The sequence below is a fragment of the Molossus molossus genome, unplaced genomic scaffold (assembly GCF_014108415.1).
Source record: "Molossus molossus isolate mMolMol1 unplaced genomic scaffold, mMolMol1.p scaffold_m16_p_17, whole genome shotgun sequence".
Lineage (NCBI taxonomy): Eukaryota > Metazoa > Chordata > Mammalia > Chiroptera > Molossidae > Molossus > Molossus molossus.
In genome coordinates, this window is record NW_023425352.1 from 27,496,831 (window position 1) to 27,518,345 (window position 21,515).

General features: G+C 38.2%; 1 protein-coding gene across 1 annotated transcript in view; it reads right to left on the reverse strand.

The window, feature by feature from the left end:
• The window catches only part of CC2D2B (coiled-coil and C2 domain containing 2B), a 108,480-nt gene that overhangs the window by 58,076 nt on the left and 28,889 nt on the right, over positions 1–21,515 (reverse strand). Inside the window, exons 10-16 of the mRNA XM_036265495.1 lie at positions 19,910–20,007; positions 16,824–16,964; positions 15,373–15,499; positions 15,065–15,183; positions 10,871–11,048; positions 7,196–7,346; positions 5,037–5,184 (exon numbers count right to left, since the gene is read on the reverse strand). Of these exons, the coding sequence (XP_036121388.1) occupies positions 5,037–5,184; positions 7,196–7,346; positions 10,871–11,048; positions 15,065–15,183; positions 15,373–15,499; positions 16,824–16,964; positions 19,910–20,007 (962 nt within the window). The remainder of the gene's footprint in view (positions 1–5,036; positions 5,185–7,195; positions 7,347–10,870; positions 11,049–15,064; positions 15,184–15,372; positions 15,500–16,823; positions 16,965–19,909; positions 20,008–21,515) is intronic.

Here is a 21,515-nt window from a genome sequence, read left to right on the forward strand (position 1 = left end):
AAACTTTCCCAGACAAGAAAAAGTTAAAGGAGTTCATCACTACCAAACCGTTATTATATGAAATGATGAAGGGTCTTTTTAAAGAAAAAGATAAAATGTATGAACAAACAAAATGGCAATGAATACATATCTATCAACAATGGAATCTACAAACAAATGAACAGGAAGAACAGGAACATTCTCATAGATACAGAGAACATTTTGTTGGTTGCCAGTTGGGAAAGGGGTTGGGGGAATGGATGAAAAAGGTGAAGGGAGTAAGAAGCACAAATTCATTCCTAGACTGACAAACCTCAAAGGGAAAGGGGTTGGGGGGGTGGGAAGAAATAAACCAAAGAACTTATATGCATAACCAATGGACACGGACAATAGTTTGGGAAAAGGTGGGAGGGGGGCGGGAGTGGGGAGGAGGGGGTCAATGGGGGAAAAATGTGGAACATCTGTAATGCATTTTACATCCAACAATAAAGATGTGGAAAAAAAAAAAAAAAAGAAAACAAAGCCTGAGGCAAAGCATAAATGTTAATGAATAGATTAGGGAGTGAGACATACCCATCATAGTCTTTAAAACTGTTATAATTGGATTTCAGCATAATCCCATGATTTCTGCCTATGGAAAAGTAACCACCTCAGAACATCTCCTGCCCTTGCTGTAAAGATTCCTCCAGCTATCCCTATAGGTGTTCATCTGTGGGCTATGGGAAAATCCTTGTCATCTGCACTCCCTCCTCCACAACCAAATGCCAATCAACACAATTGAGTGGCGTTAAGTATATACTCACAGTGTTGTACAACTACCATCACTACCCACTTCCAGAATTTTTTCATCATTCCAAACAGAAATTCTGTACCACTCAACAATAACTCCCCATTCCTCCATCCCCCAGCTCCTGACTTTCCATCTCTGAATTACACACAAAAAAATCCAAAGTTACCAACACCTTACACAACACCAACATTTAGACTGAGAGCAGACTTTCAAACAGCAATGATAAATCCAAGAAAATAAAGCAATTATAGCTTCAAAGTGTTAAGGGAAAATTAATACTAGTCTCAAATTTTATACCACCTAAACTATCATTCAAAAATAAAGAGGAAAAAAAAGAATGAAGAAAAAATAAAGATATTTTCAAATCTACAAATACTAAACGAACTTGCTAGCCCATGAGTCTGATGGAAAGAATCATTAAAGCCTTTCAGCAACAGTAGTAAATCCAGAATGAAAGTGTGGGAGATAAGAAATAGGGGCAAACATAAAAGTCAATTAACCACATCAGAAAATTTAATTAACTAGTGAGTATAAGAAAAACTGTTTTATATCTTGAAATGTGTTAAATGAAAATTCTACACAACAATAATTGAAATTGGAGAGGTTTTCTGAATGCGGTATTAAAGATCTTTTCCTTCGGTATACTGTTTTATCTCCAGCTGTCAGTATTTGATGAATGAATGAATGAATGGATGGATGAATGAATGAATTAATGAATGAAGTAAACCTGAAGAAGAAAAAAATTACTTTCTTTTGGATCTCCTTTGGCTCTGTGCTGATTCTCACAAATCACTCTTGTCTTTTGGAGAACCTATCCCAGGTTCCCAGAGCCATGGCTCAGCACCAGCCCTTCAACTCCCACACTGTAGAGGAGAGTGCTGTAACTCCCCCCTCTGATCTCAGAGGCCCCAATTGTAAAGTTTTACTTTTAGTTAACTTCTTTTTCTGGACTTTGAAAACCTCTCTTGAATAGTCACTCCCTAATGAAAGCTGTCATATGTTCCAATCTTTCACAGAACTGCTTTCAATCTTTTGTAAACTTGAGTTCCCAAATAACTGGAACTGCTAAATGCAGCACCACAGAAGCTGTAAGAGAAGAGACTTAAAGTAGCAAAATGACAAGGGCAAGCCAATGAATATGATCAGAAGGTCACTGGTAGCCTTCAGGAATCAGTGGGTTGGGTTAGAGAAGAAATGTGTGAATAAAAAGTGGCGGCACTTGTATGTATACCAGTAGACCACACATGTGAGGGCTTAGTTACACAGGAAAAACAGCCAGCCAAAAGGTGTTTTTAGGGTTTAATTAGATGATTGGATTTTTCTTTGTTTCAAAAAACAAAGAAGGCTCCTTATATAGAAAAGACTAATAGCATCGGCAGATGGAAAAGTTGAAATTAATGTAAGGAAAGGATATAGATGTCAGCAGAATCCTAAAGGAAACAAAGGAAAGTTCCAAATTACCTGTGTAAGAGTTAGCTTTAGAGTGAGGAGAACAAACATCAGACTCCAAGAAAAAAGCAAAGAATAGTCCAATGAGACAAAGACTGGAAATAGCTGCAGTGGATACTATGCTAGGGAAATATTAAGAAATAAAGGGGTATTAAAAGTTACTGAATAGCTCATAAATGAATTACTTTTATTAATTGTCCATTTCCACCCCTAAAATGCCCTTTTCCAGGCCTCTAAGAAGAACTCATTTATTTTTATTTTTTAATTTTTTATCCTCACCTGAGGACATTTTTCCATTTTTTGTTCAGATTGAGTGAGAGGGAGAGAGAGGAAGAGAGAGAGGGAGAAACATTGACGTGAAAGGGACACATCAAGTGGTTGTCACCCTCACGACCCAACCAGGGCCAGGGACAAACTGCAACCAAGGTACATGCTCTTAGTGGGGACCGAACCTGGGTCTCTCTGGACCACCGGATGATGCTCAAACTGCTGAGCCAAACTAGCCAGGGCGAAGACCTCATTTATTTACCAGAACAAAATTACTATCAAAATTACATTTGTCTTCAATGGAAGAAAAAAAGGGGGGACATCTATAATACTTTCAACAATCAAGATAAATTAAAGAAAAAAATTACATAGTGTAATTGTCTTCGTAGTGATTTCTGTCTCATTTTCTAATTTGAAGAAGAGATATTTCCTCTTCTCTAGAACCATAGCTATTTGCTTGTATTCTGGTTCAATATCTTTCTAACTTTATCCTCACCCGAGGACATTTTTTTCCATTTTTTGCACAGATAGAGTGGGAAGGAGAGAGAGGAAGAGAGAGAGAGAGAGAGAGAGAGAAACATTGACGTGAAAGGGACACATCGAGTGGCTGCCACCCGCATGACCAACCAGGGCCGGGGACAAACTGCAACCGAAGTACATGCCCTTAGCGGGAACCGAACCTAGGTCTCTCTGGACCGCATGCCGATGCTCTAACTGCTGAGCCAAACCAGCCAGGGCATTTTGTTGTTGTTGTTGTTTGTTTGTTTTTTAATTCTCACCCGAGGACATTTTTCCATTTTTTGTTCAGGTAGAGTGGGAGGGAGAGAGAGGAACAGAGAGAGAGAGAGAAACATCGATGCGAAAGGAACACATCGAGTGACTGCCACCCGCACAACCCAACCAGAGCCGGGTACAAACTGCAACGGAGGTACGCGCCCTTAGCAGGAACCGAACTGGGTCTCTCAGGTCCGCAGGCCGACGCTCTAACCGCTGAGCCAAACCGGCCAGGGCAATATCTTTCTAACTTTAAAGGACCTCATATTCTTTCTAATATACTCTCTGGCTCTTTTTCCATGGATTTCATCACTTCTTTTAAGAAGATAAGAATTGCCCTAATTTTTAAGAAATCCATACCTTGATTCTGTTGTTTCTCTAAGTTTCAGCCTTTTTATTTTACTATTAAACTTCTTGGTAAGTAACATGTATCCACTAGCTCAGTTCCCTTAACATCAATTGTTCAGTGCTACTAACATTTAGTTATTTTTCTCTAAAATTCTTTATTTTCCAAGATAAGTATTTATAAACTCTTTTTATGACTCTGGCCATATGCCACTGGTTTTATACATTGTGTTCTCATTATTCTAAAAGTCTCTAATTTCAATTTTGATCTCCTTTCTCATCAAAATTATTTATAGCAATGTTTTTTTAAAATTTTATTATAGTTTAAAAATAGACTTTAGTCTATTTAAAGCAGTTTTAGGCTCACAACAAAACAGATCAGAAAGTACAGTTTCCACATGGCTCTTACCACCCTGCCACACACATTCACAGCCTCCCCCACTATCAACATCCTGTGCCAGAGATATAATTTATTACATTCATTGCAAAAAGAGTTGCATTTGTTATAATCCATGAACCTATGTAGCACATCATTATCACTCAAAGTCCATAGTTTACATTAGGGTTTACTCTTGGTGCTCTACACTCCATGGGTTTTGACAAATATGTCATGGCATGCACCCACAATTATAGTATCATACAGAGTAGTTTCACTGCCCTAAAACTCCTGTGTGCTCTACCTATTCATCCCTGTCTCCTCACAATCCCTGGCAATCCCCAATATTGTGACTGTCTCCACAGTTCTGCCTTTTCCATAATGTCATATAGCAAAGGTTTTTCAAAATATGTGTTTAGATGGAGAGGGGAAAGGCCATCATTTTGTTATCATCACTTATTAATTTTTAAATGATGGAATTTACTTTGCCCTTTATATTACCATTTTAGTCAAACACAGCATAATATATAAGCCAGCATTATCATAATTTTTATAGAATTTTACTGTACTTATTTTTAGTAATCCTATTTGTGGGTGTGATCTAGAAATTAATTCCAATTCTACTAGGAAGTCCTGAGACATAGCATAAAATTTCTAGGATTTTCTTTCCAGCTAATTGATAGTGTATAAATTATAATTTTATAATCCAGAAGAGCTGGGAGCTATAAAGGCCACAGAAACAAAATCCCTGGGAGTCTTGGCCTTTGCTTCGAAGTTAAGAACTAGGGAACTGCCTCTCTCATCCTCCATGTGGCTTTAACCCTAGCATTGAAGAGGTATGGTCTGTTACATATAAAGATACTTATAGTCTTAGTAGAATAATAATAAATAAAATCTATCAATATTTTACATATTTATAAATATATAAAAAATAAATCAACATCTAAATAAACTAAACTATTCCTACTGCTGCTAGTTTTCCCTTTTACAGACACAGGTTTTGTGTGATGCTTGGCTGAGGACTGGAATTATTTTTCAAGCAGAAAAGTTTACTACCTGCAGTAAGCAGATCTTAAGGGCTGTGACGTAAGTGTCAGAGGAATACCATTTTCATCTAAGGCCCACGCTAAAGAATAGCTTAGTTTTCCCGACGTGAAAAGACAAAGTTCTTCAGTTTCGTTTCCCTCGAGAAGAAAAGGCACATCTGTTGTAAAAGGCATAAAAAACAAATTTTTTTAAAGCATGCAATTTCAATATACTGTAGATCCTCCCCACCCGCATTTTTGCTTGTGGGACCCTAGGATTACAAAGGAAGCTCTGTGCTGACCCAGGCTCATCGCCCAAGGCAGATTGCTTCAAACAGAATACAAAGAGAGAGGAAAATATTGATCTGATTATGTAGAGATGGACAGCTCTATTTTTCTCTTCTATGGCTAGGAGCTTTTTATCTCTCTAGGAGTGGATTCCAGCAAGGAAGAATCACTGGCAGCAGTAACAGAGGCAGACAAGGTACTCTCTGTCCCCTTTCCTATATTCCTGAGTGTTCTCCCACTTTCTTCTGGGTCCGCAGAGCTTAACCGTACTCCTTGACATTTTTGCTGAGTCCTTAGTGTCCCCTCAATTTTTCACTCGGAGTCTTTTCTCCTGGCTCTCCACAACCCTCTTTCTGCTTCATCCGCACTCTAAGCAGATGACCCTCTCCATTATTCTCCGTCTTTTCCAGGCTCTTTGCCTACTTATATTCTTCTCTGTTACATTGAAAGACAATTACTGTCTCAATAGAGTAATTATAAGTAAAATATTATAATTGTACCATATATTTATAAATATAAATTTAAAAAATAAATCAACATCCTAATAAACTAAACTTTTCCTACTGCTGCCAGAGTTTTCCCTTTTATAGACACAAGTTCATACTTCCTCTCTTTTCACCAAGCAGTTGGAAAACTAGGAAGGTGAAAGAAGAATCCTGGGGGAGAAGGAGAGAAATGTCATTGTTCTCACAGACATGTTAACAAATTTAATTGCACGAGGAGTAAAAATCAAAGGACAAACAAGTGAACAGAAACAACCCTTCTTTCTTCTCTCCTTTTCTCTCTTCCTCTTCCTTTTCTTCCTCATTTCCCTATTTAGTTTAAAAGTGAATCAATATATCCTGGAGCACCTGTAGGCTTCACTAAAGGAGAGGCAGGGGCAGGGGCAGGGGCAGGGGCAGGGGCAGGGGCAGGAGCAGAGGCAGGGGCAGGAGCAGGGGCAGGGGCAGGGGCAGGGGCAGGGGCAGGAGCAGAGGCAGGAGCAGGGGCAGGAGCAGGGGCAGGGGCAGGGGCAGGGGCAGGGGCAGGAGCAGAGGCAGGAGCAGGAGCAGGGGCAGGGGCAGGGGCAGGAGCAGGGGCAGGAGCAGGGGCAGGGGCAGGAGCAGAGGCAGGGGCAGGGGCAGGGGCAGGAGCAGGAGCAGAGGCAGGAGCAGGAGCAGGGGCAGGGGCAGGGGCAGAGGCAGGAGCAGGGGCAGGAGCAGGAGCAGGGGCAGGGGCAGGGGCAGGAGCAGGAGCAGGAGCAGGAGCAGGAGCAGGAGCAGGGGCAGGGGCAGGAGCAGGGGCAGGGGCAGGAGCAGGGGCAGGGGCAGGGGCAGGAGCAGGGGCAGGGGCAGGGGCAGGAGCAGGGGCAGGGGCAGGGGCAGGGGCAGGGGCAGAGGCAGGAGCAGGAGCAGGGGCAGGAGCAGGAGCAGAGGCAGGAGCAGGAGCAGAGGCAGGAGCAGGGGCAGGGGCAGGGGCAGGAGCAGGAGCAGGGGCAGGAGCAGGGGCAGGGGCAGGGGCAGGGGCAGGGGCAGAGGCAGGAGCAGAGGCAGGAGCAGGAGCAGGAGCAGGAGCAGGGGCAGGGGCAGGGGCAGAGACAGGAGCAGGGGCAGGGGCAGAGGCAGGAGCAGGGGCAGGGGCAGAGGCAGGAGCAGGGGCAGTCTATCCCTCAGGAGAGGAGCTCGTATCTTAGATGACCTAGAAAAGCACAGGTGCTCATTCCAAATTTTAGATTTCCCAAAGATCTGATTCAAGTCAAAGTTCTTAAAATTTTAGTTTAACACCTGAAAGAAGATCTTAACACATTTTAAACCTAATACTGTAAATATAGAATTCTTTACTCACATAAATAACTCAGGGTCTTTTTGGATGTGAAACTCATGAAAATCATAGGGGAGGGAGAAGCATTTTAAATAAACTTACTGCTTCCTACTTCTCCATACTCAGGTATGACCAGTTCATCAGAGCTAAACTCTACATATTCCAAAACAGTTTTGCTTTTCAGTTCTGTGTTGTTAGGCAAAGGTATATATAGTTTTGCCAATAACCTTGTTCTTTTATTTATTTCATAAACCTAAATATAAAAGAAATGATTAATAGCTCCTTGAAAGTACAAAACTTTAAAAACTAAAATAAGAACCCTCAAGAGTATATTTGTATTCTTTTTTTTTAAAATGCTAGAATATAAAATAGGTATTGTTCTATAGCAATTTATCCACATGATTGTGAGAAAAGTAGATAATTATACAACCCTAAAAGTAGAATGCCTTTCACTGGTTTCAAAGAAAATAAATGTAATAAAAGGATTATAAATACAGCTCCAAGAATGTAGGTACAAATAACACAATACCCGAATAACTTACTTTTGTGTAGCACTGTTAAAGTTCTTTATCGCATTTAAATCTGATAAAAATTATAGAAAACTGGTATTGTCTTCCCATTTTATGAGGAAATGGACTCTCTATATCAGCGGTTCTCAACCTGTGGGTCGCGACCCCTTTGAGGGTCAAACGACCCTTTCACAGGGATCGCCTAAGACCATCGGAAAACATGTTATTTCCAGTGGTCTTAGGAACCGAGATACCACTCCTCTATCCATCTCCAGGCGGGTCCGCCCACATGCAGATACGCCCACATACAACATGAAGAACTGTATTAAAGGGTTGCAGCATTAGGAAGGTTGAGAACCACTGCTCTATATAAAACTATATTAGTTTTTATTATAAGTGATAGAAACCCACGTTGAATTGCTTAAAAAAAAGGTAGCTTCATTAGCTCATGGAATCCGAGGAGAGATTAAACAAACTATAGGGATGGGGAAGGGCAGAAAAGTCCCAGAAGAAAGAATAAGGGAGGAGTTCAGTAGACAGTTCCACACATGTCCACTGTGCTTTTACTACAATCCAATCACTGCCATAACTACAAAGCTAAAGTTTTTTTCAATGGCAAAATCTTAATTTGACCTTTACCGTGTTGTCAATATTTGGGGAAACAGTGATATGTGCTCTAAGAAGACAAAAACTGGAAGTTGGGGGGTGGAGAGGCACGAAATGCCCTTGAAAGATAAGAAAAAATGTGCCAATCAAAAGGATGGTTGGTTAACCAAGAAAGCAGAGAATAAAAGGATGGTTAACTAAGAAAGCAGAGAAAAAAGGAAAGTCAAAGAGGCAAATATTTTTTCTGGTCATCTAAATACTGTCACTTGTAAAAGTTAATTTAAGTCAACACATTGGTCTCTTTGACAGTGATATCCCTAATGCTGAAAGGTTTGTAGAGGTTATAGCTAGTGGACTTACAAGTATTCAGGTCTATGAAAGGACCTTCTTACTGTAAATCAGTTTATTGGCTAACTAAAGAGAGTCAATGAACTGATAAATATATTCAGATGATGAGTTGGCATTCTGATTTAACATATCAGCCTTGTAAATGTGTTTGGGGTACAGAGCTGCATTCTCAGGGGACTATTAAATCCAGTTTCTGAGACTGCAAGGCTGGAGGTCAGATCCTGGATAGAAGTAAATGTAAAGGGAGATAATTCCACTTGTTAAAGTCTCCCAGGAGACAGTCTTGCCCCCTCATGGCAGCTATCAACACCACTGACAGAGATGGGGTATCAAGAATGAAAATGGACATTATAACGGAGGAACTAGAATGTTCAATAGTTCAGAAGTAGAGAGTTGCAAGGATGTATGGGAAAAAACAAGCAGTTCAGTTTCGGTGAAGTGAAGAAATCAGTAAAGAGGATTGGTAAGAAGTAAATTAGAAATGTAGGTCAGAATCGTTTAGGCTAGGGCATAAAAATTTATTTTTCAATTTCTGCAGCTGCTAATGGTGTGATTTATCCCTAGCTAGATTAGTTTCTTTCCCTGCCTCCCCTGCCTCTTAGTTTGTTAGACTTATGTGCTAAGTAATGGGATAATGAAAGATTCAAAATGTGTATTTATCTATATTGCGGGCATATTTTGTTTTATTTTTTAAGGGAGAGAGAGAGGGAGAGGGAGAGAGGGAGGGAGAGAGAGAGGGAGGGAGACATCGATGAGAGGGAAACATCAATAGGCTGCCTCCTGCACACCCCCTATTGGGGATCAAGCCACAACCTGGGGATGTACCGCAACCAGGAATCAAACTGGTGACCTCTCAGTGCAGGGGATGACACTCATCCAACTGAGCCACACAGGCCGGGGTGATATATTGGGGGCATATCTTAAACCTCAAGTGATTGGATTATTATGTCACAATTTTTAGATACAATGGCAGGAAAGTATAGTCAGTATATTTTTAAAATAAGAATTCAACATAGGTACATTTTAAGATGATAGGCACTCAATAGGATACATGAAGGAAATGAATATAGGAGCAGCACAAAATTATTTAGGCATTGTAAAAGTAACTGATTTAGATTTGTAATTATAATCCCCTCTCCACTCCTCAAACCCCACCTCACCTTCACATACACAAATCTTTTTTTTTTTTTTTAATCTTCACCTGAGGACATTTTTGCATTTATCTTCAGATAGAGTGAGAGGGAGAGAGGGGGAGAGAAACAAGAGACACATTGAGTGGTCGCCACCTATACAACCCCATCCGGGGCTGGGGACAAACTGCAACCGAGGTACATATCCTTAGAGGGAACCAAACCCGGGACTCTCTGGTGCACAGGCCGATGCTCTAACCACTGAAAAACCTGACCAGGGCCACAAAAGTTTATTCCCTCAAAACTTTTCTTTTGTATCTAGAAGCAAGTTTAACCCCTAAATTAGTCATCAAGTCTTCTTGTATAGACTCCTTTATAGTCTAACTTTTCTCCACTGTTCTATTTTCTTCTTCCTTAAGTAGTACAGGAGTTCTCATGGTGGGGTCTTTGGACAGAGATCAGGGGTCTACTGTGTGTATGTTCTTTCATCAGATTCTTTTTTTTTTTTATCCTCACCCGGGGACATTTTTCCATTGTTTGTTCAGGTAGAGTGGGAGGGAGAGAGAGGAACAGAGAGAGAGAGAGAAACATCGACGTGAAAGGAACACATCGAGTGGCTGCCACCCGCACGACCGACCAGGGCCGGAGACAAACTGCAACTGAGGTATGTGCCCTTAGCGGGAACCAAACCCGGGTCTCTCTGGACCGCAGGCCTACGCTCTAACCGCTGAGCCAAACTGGCCAGGGCTCATCAGATTCTTTAAAAGATCCCAAATCAAAAACAGGCGAAGAACAAATACAGCAAGAGACTAAAATCAAGTCAGGGCTGGGGCAATTTGGAGACATCCTCCAATACTATTGTAATAGCTATACCACTCATTATAGCTTAAACAAACCTCTTCCACCTCACTGGCAAATGAATAGTAATACCACACATCAAGGGTTGGTGGGAATTTTAGCAGGAAAAAAGTATTTAGAATACCATTAATCACATAATTTTGTACTTATAGCATAAAAAACTAATGATAAATTACTAATATATTTATAAATATCTTGTTTACCCTTATAGATCTGTTATCTCTTAATATAAAAGAAGTGATTTACCACATATAACAATAGCTAGCAAGAAATTTAAAATTATATATGGCATAAAATAAGATACAAAGTAAATGATAATGACATACCTCCAAGCAAATTGTTTCAGGCCAATATATTAACTGGATATTGAAAATCTGCTGAAACATGACTTTAAAATCAAACTGCAGAGGAGATACTGAAGTGCAAGAAACCTGTTTATCATTGTATAATATTTTAATAAAATATTTAAGCTTCTGAATCTTGGCTCTCCTTTTTTGTTCATGCCTAAAAATTAAATATACCTTTAAAAGACCCTTGAAAAGCAAAATGGATATAAAATGTTCATTTCAAAATGTACCTTAGCATGTTGAAATAAGATCATTTTAGAGGGCAAATGGTATCTTTAAGCCCTATAACACTTGCCGATATGTGGATAAAAGCCTCTCCTACCCAGTAAAATGTTTAAGAAAAATATTTACTCAAAAATAGAAAAAGAACTAAAATAAAGGTTCTGTAAATCATTCAGCTATTTATTTTAATAATTATAACTTAAAGATATTATAGTACTTACCCATCATAAGATGACCTATTAGAGGAGGAGGAAACTGAGGAACTAAGTAATGGGGATTGGGAAACTTAAATCAAGAATTCAAAAATATTTTCTAACCCTTAAAAGAGAGGTGCATGTGCATACACATGCACACACACAGATACACCCACCCCCATCATGTTTTCAGTAACCTCAAGGAGGTGGCTGTGTCTTCATCCCTCTAAGCTTTAGTTTGTACACCCTTTTTCTCCAGGACATTCTTTCTCTGAACCCAGTGATTTGAGAGGAAAGCCAGAGAAGTTAATTCTCTGGGGCTCCTATGAAAACACTTGTTGGGGAATAAATTGATCCCTTGAGTGATGTGAAAGTCCTAAAGAGAGTCTTCCATCCATTCATTCATTTGTTCACTCAACCAACATTTATTGAAAACTACTTCAGCTGCAAGAGAACTGACCTAATGATGTTTAAGACTTGATCCACTTTTTCAGAAGGGAGAAGACTGGTTGGAAGGTAAGCCCTGGTTGATACATAGAAATCCCCTTCTGTTCTCCACCTTAATCATCCTGTGGGCCCAGGATCTCCCTGCCCCACATAAGCCCATCTTTTCTGTTAATTCTCCCTGTTGGGTCTCTTTTAATTATCTTCCCAATTACCCTTAGAGAAATATTTTAGTAAAATTTGCCCTTAATGTTGCCCTCTGAAAGTAGTTTTAATAATGAACTCATGAACTGATGATGAAAATTCATTAATTCAGGATTATATTTATCTTCAGGTAATTTTTGTTTGTTTTGTTTTTCTTCACCTGTAAACTCTTTAATTCTTCTTTAAGTCTTGTACTCCTTTTATCTCTATCCTTGTCTTTAGTATATTATTCTTTTCTAGAGAGTCAATGCCTATTCAACTGGACATTTTTTTTTCTTTTTATCCTCACCCAAGGACATTTTCCCACCTTTTGTTCAGATAGACTGGGAAGGAGAGAGAGAGAGAAACATCGACATGAAAGGGACACGTCTAGTGGTTGCTACCCACACGACCCAACCAGGGCCGGGGACAAACTACAACCGAGGTACGCGCCCTTAGCGGGAACCGAACCTGGGTCTCTCTGGACCGCAGGCCCACACTCCAACCGCTGAGCCAAACTGGCCAGGGCTCAACTGGACATTTTAAATGAATAATGAAAACAATGCCATACAATAGCAATAGCTTTGAAAGACATAAAGCATCATATTTCCTTCTGTCTTGACTTCCACTAAGTTTTAGCCTAGGTTTTCCAGCACAAATACTTTCTTCCTTCTCTTTCTCCTTTTTTTTTTTTTAGAAGAAATTATTTATTTATTTATTTATTTTTTAATTTTTTATTTATTTTTTTGTTACAGATATTTCATCTTTTTTACCCCATTGGCACCCCCCTCACCACCCCACCCCCACCCCACCCCCACCCCACCCCCGGCTTAGTTGTCCATGTCCATTGGTCATGCATACATGCATATAAGTTCTGTGGTTTATCACTTCCCACCCCCCCATCCTTTCTTCTGTGGGATGTCAGTCTGTGCACTACTTCCAGGTTTCTGGGTCTACTGTATTCCTCAGACAGTTATGTTCATTATATTCCATATATAAGTGAGATCATGTGGTATTTGTCTTTTTCTGCTTGGCTTCTTTCACCTAGGATAATACTTTCCAGGTCCCTCCATGTGGTCTCAAAGGATAAGAGATCTTTCTTTCTTACAGCTGCGTAGTACTCCATTGTGTATATGTACCACTGCTTTTTGATCCATTCGTCTACTGATGGACACTTGGGCTGTTTCCAGATCTTAGCTATTGTAAATAGTGCTGCTATGAACATGGGGGTACATATATTCTTTCTGATTGGTGTTTCAGGCTTCTTAGGGTATATTCCTAGCAGTGGGATCACTGGGTCAAATGGAAGTTCAATTTTTAATTTTTTGAGGTAGCACCATATTGTTTTCCATAGTGGCTGCACCAGTCTGCATTCCCACCAGCAGTGTATTAGAGTCCCCTTTTCTCCACACCCTCGCCAACACTTGTTGTTTGATGATTTGTTGATGGCGGCCATTCTGACAGGTGTGAGGTGATACCTCATTGTTGTTTTAATTTGCTCTTTCTCCTCTTTACTTCCAACTTCCATTTTATGGCTCCTGTTTTTTTTTGTCCACATTTAGATGTGTCCTTTTGTATGTGTGTCTTAAATAATGAATTATCTCAGCCCCTTTTGAGAAGTAGGTGTAGAACAAATAAACCACTACACTTCTCTGATCAGAAAGATAGTAGTGATAATTCTGCCTTTGTGTCTGCTACTCTTTATGTTCATTTTAAAATGCAACTATCCATCCAGTCATTGAATGTATATGGATATTTATTGGACACCCACTATCTTCCAACACTGTGCTAGATGATGCACTGAAAGATGAATTAGTACAGAGTGTCCCACAGGACAGAAATGTTGAAACGTTGGACGTAGTTCAGTGCTCTAAGTTAACTTATCCTATTTAAGGGAGATGAGATTCACAGGCCTACAGATGGGAGAAATGGGGATCTGTGTGATACCTGTTATTGCATGAAATGTCCCAGGAGTAGCGAGAAACATTATAGCCCAACCACTTACATGTGGAATCTAATGAACAAAATAAACTGATGAACAAAATAGATCCAGAGATATGGAAGCAGGAAACAAACTGAAGAATCTCAGAGGGAAGGGGGGAGGGAGGACAAAAAGAGATTAACCAAAGAACTTATATGCATATATGCATAACCAATGGACACAGACAACACTGCAGTGACGACATTGGAGGGGGTGTTGCGGGAACGGGGTGGAGGGGTCAATGGGGGAAAAAAGGAAGGGGGACATCAGCAATACTTTCAACAATAAAGATTAACAAAAATTTTAAGTGGGAAGAAAAGAAGTTTATGTCAAAGTGGAAAATTGCCCAGAGGGGCTTCCTGATACAGAATACATTTTATGAAAGCAAGGGGCCCTTAACAAGCAAGGGCTACCATATAATCTCTCTCTCTCTCTTTTTTTATCCTCACCTGAGGACATTTTTCCATTTTTTGTTCAGATTGAGTGGGAGGGAGAGAGAGGAAGAGAGAGAGAGAAACATCGACATGAAAGAGACACATTGAGTGGCTGCCTTCCGCATGACCCAACCAGGGCCGGGGACAAACCGCAACCGAGGTACCTGTCCTTAGCGGGAACCGAACCCAGGTCTCTCTGGACTGCAGGCTGACGCTCTAACTGCTGAGCCAAACCAGCCAGGGCTAATCTCATTTTTTATAGTGGCCTAATATCCTACCTATCTATGTGTGAACAAAAACTACTACCAAAGTATAAACAAAACAAAAAATCATCAAATCAAACTGGTTTATGTCCCATATCACTGATCAATTAGAGATGTGATCCTAGACAACTTAACCTTTTATAAGCATGAATTCCCCCATCTTTAAGATGAGGATAATACCATAGAGCTATAGTAGCAATTACATGAGAAAATGTATAAAATAAAGTAGCAAAGTGCCTGGCATGTGGTACTCACTCAAGAAATCTAACATCAGCCCTGGACAGTTTGGCTCAGCAGTTGAACGTCAGCCTGCAGACCAGAGAATCCTGGGTTCAGATCCCGCTAGGGGCATGTACCACCAAAAAAAGAAGAAGAAATCTAACATCATTATTAAAAGCTAAACAATTAATAGACAATATATAAGAAAGAAGTAATCCTGTAAAAATGCTTACAGTGGACACTTGGATAAGTTTGTTAATTCTGCAGCAAAAGAAAGTTGTGGCATCAAAGTAATTGGCTTTATTCTTTCAATATCTGTTTCTTCAAGTTCTGAAGCTAAATGTAAGAGGCTCTAGAAACCCAAAAAGTAAATGTATAATTTACAATGTAAGTTAATTGCTTAGGATAATTATTCTTAAAATTAAACTTTTATCTCTATTTGTCATTTTGTTTGGTAACTGTCACAAATACCAAGATTTCCTATTCTGCCTAACAAATATTGTAACTAGTTGAATTGAATATTATTTTTTAATATAAATACCTCCTGTTTTTCCCCATTCTTATATGCTTTTCCTTCAGTTTTCTTATGTGCTTTTTCTTCAGTTTTCTTCTCAGTCTCAGACATCTCTGACAGTTCTCCTTGGTTTTGTTCATCAACATTATTTATCCTAATTAATAATAAATAGAATTATTTAAAGCAGAAATAATGAAAGTATTGGAGAGTTGTAATTTTGCTTGCACAACTCTATAAATATACTAAAAACCATTGAACTGTACACTGTAAATGGGTGAACTGTATGGTATGTGAACGATATCCCATTAAGCTGTTTTTAAAAATGTATGCTTTTTGCCTTATGAAATAAAATATAGTGAACCTAGTGTGGATACTACTTGTATGGGCTTGAGACCAGACTCTCTGTGAAAACCTAGACCCATTACTGGCACTATGGAATTTGGGCAAGTTACGAAAGTATTCTATGCCTTACTTTTCTCATCTGAAAATTGTGTTGTTATGAGGCTTATATGCACTAATTCATGTAAAGTGCTCAGTCTGGTACTTGAAGTATAACAAACAATAAATATTATTGTTTTCCTCTGATTCAAGGTAATCAATATGAACATCAATCAATGGCTGTCAAACTCTTTCATTAAAATCACTGGGAAGCTTTTTAAAGTTCTTTTTTTTTTAGATAAACTGCTGAAGATGTTAGGAATTATTTAATAAAGGTGATTATGACACACTTTCATTCAAAACCACTGCAGCAGGAAAATAATCAACAAAGAAATTACACTAATCTTTTACAGTTTTGAAAGAAAGAAAGACCCAGGAACAGTGGGTTGTAGGGAAGGAACTAGTTATTTCACTGTGAGTTCATGAAAAGCTTCAGTGAGCAACAAGTATAGTTTTAATTAACTAGCTCCTCCACTAGACATGTTTTTATGACTTACACGTTTTACCTAGAAGTATGATTGCTGGGTCTGTATTTAACTTTATAATAAAGTGCCAAACTTTTTTTCAGTCATTGTACAATTTTGCATTCCCATCAGCAATCAATGAGAATTCCTATTGCTCATCATCAGCATTTGTTATTGTCTTGTGTGTGTGTGTGTGTGTGTGTGTGTGTGTGTGTGTGTGTGTGTGTGTTTTGTTTTGGATTTTAGCCACTCTAATGCGTATGTAGTATATTCCATTGTGGTTTCAATTCATATTTCTCTACTGACATGAAACAAATGTTGAACATATTCTTGTGTGTTCATTTGCCATCCATACACCTTCTTTAGTGAAGTGTCTATTCAAATCTTTTGTCCCTTTTTAATTGAATTATCTTATTAAGTTGAAAGAATTGTTTATACATTCAAGATATAAGTCCTTTGTTGACTATATCAAATAGTTCTCTAGCTTCTTGGTTTTCTTCCAGTCACTGTGAATTCCCAGTTACTCATGTGCTGGTCCTCAGAAAAGTTGTAAGAACAAATAGAACAACCACTCACCTCTGAAACTGTAACTTGATTGGGGTGCTTATAAACCCTTGCTGCTGTCGAAGGGATTTTATCTGTTTCCAAGTCTGTAACATACTGTGTAGTAGGGAGAAGTCCTTTTCCCTTTCTAAGTCATAGAGCTGTTTTGTATTACTACAACGATAATAGTAGATAAAAATATATTAGTAGATTAGAACTATTTAAGTCATTAAGATGGACTGGAAGAATGTATTGCACTAATTCTTCTGGACATCCCTCCCCTCGCCCACCTCTTTTTTTTTTTTCCCCCATTTTACCTATACCTTGATATAGAGACTAAAATTCCATTTAGTGATTCATTCCTTTATGGCTTAAAGATTTTTTCACTATGCAAAAGTGCTCTACTAAAATGCATTTATTTACAGATTTTCTGGACATTCTGTAGTATATTTATTATACTTGTTTCAGATTAACAAGTTAGAACCATTGCTTCAAATTTAGAGATTCTTTTCCTGATTGGGAAAAGCATATTATTTGTATACTGAAGTAATATAAAGACGCTTATTTTCTTTATCATCCCCTTTACATTCTCCCTTTCATGAAGTTTAACATCCGTTTCTACAGGATCTCCTAGTAGACTTTCCAGTTAAGATAAACTTGGCTCTATCTTCTGCCTTTGGCACTCCATGAAGCCATCTGAATGACAGTCAATGTTACTAGTGTTTAATAAAACACTCAGTGTAAAAGCTGGCTTTACCCTAATTTCTAGGATTTCTCCTTTACCTAGTTTTTGTAGATTCCTTACCTTTTTGCCATTTCAGCAATATGTTTATAAAGATAATATTTGTATTTTATCAGACTTTTTTTTTTTTTGATATGTGCCCCTAGTGGGAACCAAACTAGGGATTCTCTGGTCTGCAGGTCGACGCTCCAACCACTGAGCCAAACCGGCCAGGGCTTATCAGACTTTTTAGTTTTTTTTCATTAGAGGCCAATCAGGGAATCGAGTTTACTATACTGGTAGAAAGAGAAGCCATTGTCATTCATTAATTTTTCCAGTAAATATTTATTGGGTGCTTACTACATGCTAGGCACTGTGCTGGTTGAGGGGGGATACAAAGATTAATCAATGCAATAAAATGTTATAGGTGTTAGGATAGAAGTTCACACAACTTCTGAGTTGAGCATAAATAAGAGAATGGTAGGCAACAGTAGGGAAAGACTTCATAGAGTATGTGACATTCAATTCAAATCAATAAACACATAACAGATAAATATTATGTGGCAGAAAATGTTTTAGGTGCTGGTAACTAATATCCCAGCAGGAAAAAAGATAAAGCAAATAATTACAAATGTGATGAGTATTATGAAAAGGGAAATACATAAGGGCTATGTGAGTATAAAAAGAAAGAGAATTTAATCTAATCTAATGGGCAAAGTAGGAGCCTCCCTGAGAGAGTAACATGAAATAGAATAAAATGTATATGTTGACTAAGTGTAGGCAGAAAATGATGAAAGAACCTTCTAGAAACAAGAGGAATTAAAACAAAGATATATAGATATTAGAGAGCATAGTCCATTTAGAGCACTGGACCATAAAGCTCCAAGGCAGAGAACCCCTAACATGAGGCTGGAGAAGTCAGCGGGAGTCAGATTATGCAGGGTCTTATAAATCATGGCAAAGCCACTAAATTTTATCTTAAAAGTAACAGAAAGCCACTCATGTGGTTTTATTTATTTAGAAAAATCACTCTGATTTCAATATGGAGCATGGTTTAAAGAGAGGTATTTTAGGAGATATTTGAGTAGTCAGGCTGAAATAAAGCAGAATCAGTGGGAATGGTTAACTGGCTGCATATATGGGATGAGAGCAGGGGCAAGGAGACATGTCACAAATGACTCGCAGATTTCTTTCCTGGGTACCAGATGACTGTGGGCATCTAGTATACAGTCATTAAAGGCTGAATACATATGTGCCATTCTTATTTAATTGTATTTCATGCCCACAGCTTTCCTAATAAAAACATTGCTTTTCAAATGTCCAAACTCCCCTTTGCAGCATTTCACCACTCTGAAAATTTTTCTGAATGTAAATCTATTACTACTTTTTTCTTCTTTAATAAAAGCAATGACCTCTTCAGTCAGTCACATACACACACACACCACAGTAGTAGACTCCTATCCATCACCATTGGATCTCATCTAAAGCCTACTTTTCTTTTTTTTACAGTTTTCTTGTTGTGTTCATTATGCCAATGTTTGTTCTCTGCTTTCAGTTTTAGTTTATCTTATAAATAACACTAGTTTACTGTTTTGTAAATACTGATGCTTTTTATTCATTTTCATTCATTCAACTAATATTTATTGAATACTTATTATATGCCAGGCCCTGTTCGAGGTATATGTCAATATTCTCAAGTAATATTTGCATTTAAGTAGGTTATTCTAGGAAACCAATTATTTAAATCAGCTCTTACCTCTAATGGTTAAGAGTTTGTAGAACTGTGTTAGGTCAATGGGCAGGGAGTCAAAAAAAATTCTTAAACTATCCCTCTCATATATAGTCAACTGTTATATCTTTGGAACTTTCTACTCAATAAGAACCTCCTTGTAAGCTTTCCTACTATTGGAGATTCCTCGACACATAATTATGTTTTCTCTTGAAATCATTTTTCCAGTTATTTCATACTTTCCTAACTTCTCTTCACAACTAGTCCATAATCCAATTGTTTCCAACTTGTTGATCATATTTTTTATAGGGGTCCTTAAATCTACAAGCTCTTTGAGTATTGTGTTTAGACTGGATTAATACTATATCTTCCATATATGTAGAGTAATTCTCAAATATATACAAACACTTGAGATGAATATAATCCAAGTCCATTGAAAAGTATTTGTAAATTCATAGTTTTAATCAACATGAATTTACTACTTTCATGTGATACTTTTGTGAAATATTTTACACAAAAAAATGGGTCTTAAGGAAAGGTTAGAACTTTTTCCATAAATACTAAAGAGTAGGGGTCTTTTCTTTTTCTGGTTTTATATTTTCCATAGCAAGTACTATCTAAAGAAGTTACTTAAATGCTTGATGAATACATGAATGGCTCAAAACCTACCTTATCTGCCAATAATAATCTTGTAAAGATTTTCCATTCAGCTGACTTATTTCCAAATTACCATTTGTTAATTTGGTAGCATGTGTCAGTGCTTTAAGCTAAAACAAAAAAAAGAGAGATTTTCTTTGGTACATTTCATTCATCTGTTACCATCATTCCAATTCACCTATAGATCTAGGTGTGTGCAGCAGAGGCACAAGAATATAATATTTTTGTATTACTGCCTTGTCTTCCAAAATTATTTCATATAACCACCTTTAGGCAAAAGTGAGAACCTTAATATCTTTCTAAGATACAAACATCATACCTTAAACCTTCTAGATAATCAGTTCATCAATTAATATAGAGAAATGCCAGTCAATCAAGATGACAGACTGAGAACAGGAATCTACCTTTTTCTACTTAAAATCCCATGGTTACACAAAAGATATGTGTTTATCTGCCTTTATCCATTTTCATTTCCATCATCACATCCATATCTATATATGTATATTTATAATTATATCTCTCAATAAAAAATAAATGTGTAACATATGAGAACAAGGGAAAATAAAATCAATAGAACAAGATATACTGAAGGAAGTATAAAACAGAGATAACTATCCACAGAGAATATCTATAGAGAAATAAAACTGGAGGAAACTATACCATAAAACATGTGCAGGAGAAATCTGTTACAATTAGGGACAGTTTACTAAAAGTCCAAAATGAAAATCAACTGATGTCAACTTTTACTGGAAGACAGAAGACCTCAACAAATGGGAAGACATACTATATTCCTAGATGAGGAAACCCAATTTTTAAAAAGATAGTATTTCTTTCAAAATTAATATAACATAATCACAATAAAAATGGTAATGGGTTTTTAAAACAGAAGTTGACAAGCTTATTAATGAAATTAAAAAGCAAGTAACAGAATGGGACAAAAGCCTTGGTCGGTTTGGCTCAGCGGTTAGAGCATCGGTCTGCGGTCCGGAGAGACCCGGGTTCCTTTCCCGCTAAGGGTACGTACCTCGGTTGCAGTTTGTCCCCGGCCCTGGTTGGTCGTGCGGGTGGCAGCCACTCGATGTGCCTCTTTCACGTCGATGTTTCTCTCTTTCTCTCTCTCTTCCTCTCTCTCCCTCCCACTCTGTGCAAAAAATGGAAAAATGTCCTCGGGTGAGGATAAAAAAAGAAAAAGAAAGAATGGGACAAAAATATATAAAATAACATTCAAAAGGCATACATCTTTCATGGATATATATATTAAAACTTTTTAGAGAGTGATTAGTTAAAAATAAACCAAGCAACAGAAAAATGTGCAAATAATATCAACTCTTGGCAAAAACTGGACTCTGGGAAACAGGCTCTGTCCTGTACTGCCAGTGCGAATTCAAATTGGAAAGGCAATTCATCACTCCCTAATAAAATTTAAACTTTAATGCACTCTTACTCTTGACCAAGCATCTGACTTCAAGGAATCTAGCCTGCAGAAGTTTTCACATGTGTGACCAAATATACAGGTACAAGGATGTTCATTGCTTCATTATTTGTAATCATAAAAAAGGAAATGACCTAAGTGTCATAAATGGAGAGTGATTAAACATATTAAAATACAGTTATATTA